Source organism: Primulina eburnea, chromosome 11 (assembly GCF_022965805.1).
Source record: "Primulina eburnea isolate SZY01 chromosome 11, ASM2296580v1, whole genome shotgun sequence".
Taxonomy (NCBI): Eukaryota; Viridiplantae; Streptophyta; class Magnoliopsida; order Lamiales; family Gesneriaceae; genus Primulina; species Primulina eburnea.
In genome coordinates, this window is record NC_133111.1 from 43355147 (window position 1) to 43361146 (window position 6000).

General features: G+C 36.4%; 1 protein-coding gene across 8 annotated transcripts in view; it reads right to left on the bottom strand.

Moving 5' to 3' along the window:
* The window catches only part of LOC140806397 (transportin MOS14), a 42923-nt gene extending 37244 nt beyond the window's left edge, over positions 1-5679 (bottom strand). For 4 of the 8 annotated variants that reach the window (XR_012112479.1, XR_012112481.1, XR_012112480.1 and 1 more), the window contains exons 1-6: positions 5313-5679; positions 4718-4816; positions 4406-4630; positions 4185-4304; positions 3702-3785; positions 3568-3627 (exon numbers count right to left, since the gene is read on the bottom strand). Coding sequence is in view for 5 of the 8 variants with exons in the window: in XM_073163045.1 (XP_073019146.1) it covers positions 3568-3627; positions 3702-3785; positions 4185-4304; positions 4406-4630; positions 4718-4816; positions 5313-5531 (807 nt within the window). In the remaining 3 variants the exon portion in view is untranslated. The remainder of the gene's footprint in view (positions 1-3567; positions 3628-3701; positions 3786-4184; positions 4305-4405; positions 4631-4717; positions 4817-5312) is intronic. The other 4 variants (XM_073163043.1, XM_073163044.1, XM_073163047.1 and 1 more) reach the window with 4 other exon arrangements.
* Positions 5680-6000: the final 321 nt, after the last annotated feature.

Consider the following 6000-nt stretch of genomic DNA (forward strand, 5'->3'; position numbering starts at 1 on the left):
AGATCGCCATTGTTTATATTTTGCATCAGTCGAGAGTGGAAGCTTCACCACTCCGTTCAAGTAACCCTGTTACAAGACGGAAATATTGTGCTCATTCAAGATAATTCTTCCCATTCTATATGTAAATCGTTATTTGAAAGGAGGTAGTATCGGAGAGGGCAATGTTTGAAGGAGGTTGAGATCCACCCTCCAATATGTTACCACCTGTGGCAAAAGAAACAGATCCGGCGCCAACCATGGCTGCTTTGAAGTTCATGACGGATCCTCAGCATCTGATACCATGTAGAAATAAATGCATGACAAGAGGAATAAGAGAAAACTTTATTCATTTTATTTGTGCATATACAAGGCTAGTGTAGAATACACTTAATGGAAAACACCACAAAATCATATCAAAATAAAATCCCAATAAATCTGGGAGAATATCTTGTCTTACTAAGCTTAATCAAATCAAATATTATCTTAATTGATTATATCAAATCAACCAACATTATCCTAATTGATTTTATCAAATCAAAAAAAAAAATTACATCACTAGTCAATTAGCTAATGGAAAGTAAACTTCCCAAATTAGGAACATAAAGAACATTGTAGAGCATGAAGGTTTTAGAAACACCAATAGACCCTTTATTCAGCAATAGCTGATAGAAAACCATCAGCTATTCTATATTTTTGGTCTCCTGCACACAACTCATAAGAACAAAAAAACCAAGAAGTTCATGTCACACGATCAGTTGCACTGAAATCATTATCTATGGATACAAGGATAAGGTGGACACACTAAGAACTATCATTCTTGGCCAAGGAATAAGATGCTAGAACAAAAGTAGATGATGAAAATTATGTGGATGGGAACAAGTTATACAACTAATTTGATTGTTCCTTAGAGGCTGACCTAGAGATACTTCCCAGTTGCCAAGTTCTTAAGTCCGGATTGATAATCCTTTGCACCACCATGGACTTTTTGTTTGAAGGATATCAGTCCTATGCTCCTATTAGCTAGCTTTCCATGCAAGTCCCAACATGTTTCTTTAGTATGCATGGACTTATCACAGTGATCGCACCAAACTTCTCCCTCGCCAATCAGCCGAGTCCATGCAGCAATAGATATATTTTTAATGAACAGGTCAACGCCAAAATTTCAGGATGATGTCTTCTCATTCAACCATAGTTGTCAAAGGCGAGAGGCACAACCAGGCGCAATGATTCACAAAGGGCGAGCCCAAGCGCGCGCCTCGGCTTGCCTTGAAAGGGCTCTCGGCGCGCCTGAGATTGCTATTTTTAAAAAAATTCACTAACAGAGAAGTTGTATTTCCGTTTTTTTTTATTAGTAACTTAAATTGCAAAAGGCCCAACCCAACCCCAAACCCTAGCAGCCCAAGTTCACAAATTGAAAATGCAACTTCTCCGAAAGTTCTAGGGACTCTGATGATTCGATGGAAGAAGATGAACTTGATTTGGATGATTGAAGAATATTAATCGTGTTACTTATTATTATGAACTTATTAATTATTTGTTGTTTTGTGTGACATTGTGACTTAATTATTTCATATTTTAATATATTAATCTAAGATAAATATATTTTAAAAATAAATAAAAAATGTGTGCTTTGCTTCGGTAAGGCGCGCGCCTCGCCTTGCGCTTCAGGCTCCATAGCCCTTGTGCGCTTCGGTGCGCCTTGCGCCCTTGACAACTATGCATTCAACATAATTTTCCTTCGACCCCCTTCTCTCTTAACCTCAGCAGACACTGGCTCAATGATCGCAAAGGTTTTATTTCCAAAATTCTTCCCAAACTACATCCAAGTCTTTGTTAAGTCCAGCAACGAATACATATACCATGTCACTTTCCATACAATTATGATACTTTAAGTTGTCATTCTCACACTTCCGCATATCATCATAGCACAAATCAAACTCTTGCCATAATCCCTTCATTTCATTTACAATATTCAATAACATTTTTTCGCCTTGTCTTGACCGCCACATATTAGTTTTCAATTCGAAGATTTGGGATGATATGACATATTCGAATAAGTTTCACTACTTACGCCGTTTCCAGTGGATAAGAATAAATATGTCTTTCTATTTGATGGATCCATAGAGTTGATAAATCATACAATTACCACAGAATTTTTGGATTTCCAACTTGAGCACTTCAAATCATCCTTTGCAAGCTCTAGCTTCTCTCTCATCAAGTAACACAAACATCCTTTGTCATTAATAACTAGTTTAATGGACTGAACCCGCTCCAAATAGTTTTTACAGTGGATGGAGGAGCTCTCAAACCTAGTAAGGCTCATAGGACACATGTTTGATGCTTTCGAATCTAAACTTTCTTTAAAACAAATCATGATTTTGTCTTCGTACAATCGGGACATTATGCTAGACCTCAATACTATCAACTGGTTATCAAGCCTATCGCTCTTATACCACGAAGACGAAAAAACGCAAAATAAGAAAAGATTTAACATGTAAAGTTACACAATTAGGACATAATTATATTTTGAATAAGTCTCACCAAATTAATTGAAATTTAGTTACTAAAGGTGTCTCTACTTTAATAATAATAACAAATAAATACTTTAGTAATTTAAAATACTAACTACCAACGCATATGCATGAGAATAATTTTTATATTATAATTTTTAATTATATAGAATTAACTTAGTTTCCATCAAAGGAATATAACATAAATATTGAAATATCTATAGTCATGATAAGTAATAAATAGTTCGTATTGTTCGGTTACTTGATTGTAAAATCAGAAAGGAAAAAAAGGGTTGACGAGAGAAAATCAGTGAAAGTGGATGATATAAGTTATAAGGGTATTAACGGAATTCTGAAAAAAGCTTCACCATCCACACCAAATATTTTCTCTAAGGCCCTTTGCATTAGCAATATATTTTTAATTACTATTTCTCTAAACAAATTTAAAATTAAATATAGTTGATATCTCTTAAATCCCTCTAGCTGCAGCATCACTAGATCAACCCAGAAAGTGGATGATAGAAGTTATAAGGATATTAATGGAATTCTGAAAAAAGCTTCACCATCCACACCAAATATTTTCTCTAAGGCCCTTTCACTTAATAGATAGTACAGATGTAGTGTAGATTCATGCATTAGTAATATATTTTTAATTACTATTTCTCTAAACAAATTTAAAATTAAATATAGTTGATCTCTCTTAAATCCCTCTAGCTGCAGCATCACTAGATAAACACAGAAAGTGAGGTACTTTCAACCTTGGTTTCATATAAATTGGCGGGAAAGTTTACACATCTGAATCAACTTTAGATCCAGTCTTTATCTTTAATTTGCAGCCTTGATTAGGTTACATGTAGCATTGCAGCTTTTCACCCAATTATGTTCATTAAAACTCTGAAATAACCTCCCTTTAGAGGAGTACCAAGAATAAGAATGGGCTCTTGTGGTTTTTAAACGAGTAGTTTAGTTCATTACAAGAATTATATACGTAAATAAGATGGACCGTACTTGGACTACGAAATTTAACAAGTCAAAGGAATGGTTTGAAAAGGAATTTAAATCTATCCCATGATCGTACCTCATGTCGACTCACAAGCTCAACAAGAACCTCAATAGCCAGATCAAATGAAGATGCAACCTATAAAATCAGAAAATTGAAGTCACGGAACACTTTAGAAACCATAACATCCTATTTGAAGTAGAAGACATTACCTGCAAGGAACTAAAGACAAAGTTAAAAAGAGGGTGAGCACGCAATGAGCTTGGAAGAATCTCTAGAAAGCACCCAGCTCGTACCTAAGCACATGGCAGCGGAGTTGAAAAGGATAATAAAAATATCTCAGCAAGACAATATGCAATAAACAGACCACAAAACATAGCATGCTTTATGAGACTTGCATATCGAAGAACCAAGCACTAAGATCGATAATTGATCATCAATACATTTTTAAAGTTCAGCAGATAAATTATAATTTATACATATAAAATTTCTTAGAATCTACATCACTTCACAGCTGTGATCTTGGATAGACTGCAGAGGAAAATTAGCTTTGGTGAACCAATATATACTTCACAATCAATCAGTCCTTCCTCTTATAGATAAAGTCTAGAAACTGGATGTTGCCAAATGCTACACGATTACCTACGTTAACAAAAATGCCTTCAAAATTTTTAACCATCCTCTTACAGTCTTACCCAACTTAACAAGCAGCGCAATATCTTCCTGTTACTATCACCATTTTGAACATGGCTACCAAAGCCCTCCTCAGATTGCTGTATTAAAAACTCCAGTACCAAAGGAGTATGTGCAAGAAGCTGCACCAGCAGTAGCAAACCATATGTGAGAAGAGAACCCAACAATGAGCATAAACAAAAATTAGTAAATATTAGAAGTTGCATTGATCAGAATGGAAAACCTCTTGCCCATACTCATATCGCTGAGCTGAAGTCATACTGCTATCACTATTTTGATCCTCGATAATCTCTGGCAAGACTGTCAGAACTTCTAGAGCAGCAGGACTTCCATTATGTTGGCTCTGTAGATTCTGCAGACAGTACCAAAGATTCCCAATCGGTTTTCCATGCTCTGCTGCATGAAGCACAAGCGTAGAGAGGGCAAGACAAATTTGTGTTAAGAGCTGCTTAAAAAAAATCAGAATTTCAGCGAATACTGTTAGTGCACACCGAGATTGATTGAACCATTCAATGATGCAAATCAAAAATGACACCTGAGGAGGGCCTGAACTAAATCTTTTAGCAGCTAAGAGGAGAGCATTCAGCAGAGCATTCTTTGCTCCTGACTGGAGGCTGTACCCTTCATTACGAATCTGCAAATATATTAAAAAAAGGTTAGATAATAGCCCCTCGCCCCAAAACATAGCCAGAACACAGAAAGACATGACATAACGTCAAGTAGGTGGACTGATAATTGATGGTTATGATAGCATCGATCGCCTTTATGCAAAGAGACGACCTGTGGCTTGAGAAGCACGATAAGTGAAGAAAGCTAATATGTCGTATTATCTGACGCTAGCCAAAAATGGCGGGTTGCTTAAATTTTATGAGCTCCTTTACTTGCTGCTAGTTTCCTATGGATAAATTACCGTTGGCAAAATGAAAACTCGTGACGAATAAAACACCGAACATTAACGTAAATTTATGAGCTCCTTTACTTGCTGCTAGTTTCCTATGGATAAATTACCGTTGGCAAAATGAAAACTCGTGACGAATAAAACATCGAACATTAACGTAAATTTAGACGGTAATACAATACAACTAGGGTTTTAAGTTCAACCACTGCAACAGTAGTAAAGGTGGTAAAACCTTTCGCTTCAGAATCTGAGCGGCAAAAAACTGGACTTCGTAGTCGGAAATGAATGGATGATGAAGATCTGAGGTGAGGAAGGAGGCGGCGATCTGCCAAGCAGCTTCAGTCTGCTGAAATTGAAGGAGCCATTGATTTGCAGCAAAGCGGTTACTCGGTTGGTTGTCGTGATTGAGGACGTGGATGGCCTGGGCTACCTTAACATGGAGTTGTTCCATACAACCAACAAGACTACTTCAAATGAAAAATCGACCCTCTTTGTTTCTGCTTTGGAGGAGCACCACCAATCTCCGTTGATAATTGTATCTGATGGTTATCACACTCCCAGGTGTTGACATCCTATCCTGCTGCGGAAAATTCAAAAGGATCCCTCGCTTTTTAACGTGACTTCAGTTTCATCCCTAAATTGTCAGATTGCCCATATAAAAAGCATTTCTCAATGTTATATTGGGCAGACCGAAAATTTATTGACAAAAATTCTAAAAAATTAAAATAGCAACAAATAAAGCAATAATTGAATGATGATGTGATTTAACAACTTTAAAATTCAAACTTCAATGACGATGGACTTCTGTTGGTGGATGAGTGAGCAACTATCACGGGGTGAGTTCGAAAAATTTGCTATACAAGCTTGGGCCGTTTGGAAAGAAAAGCTAGCTATCTTGTATGGTAATGATAGGCTATTGC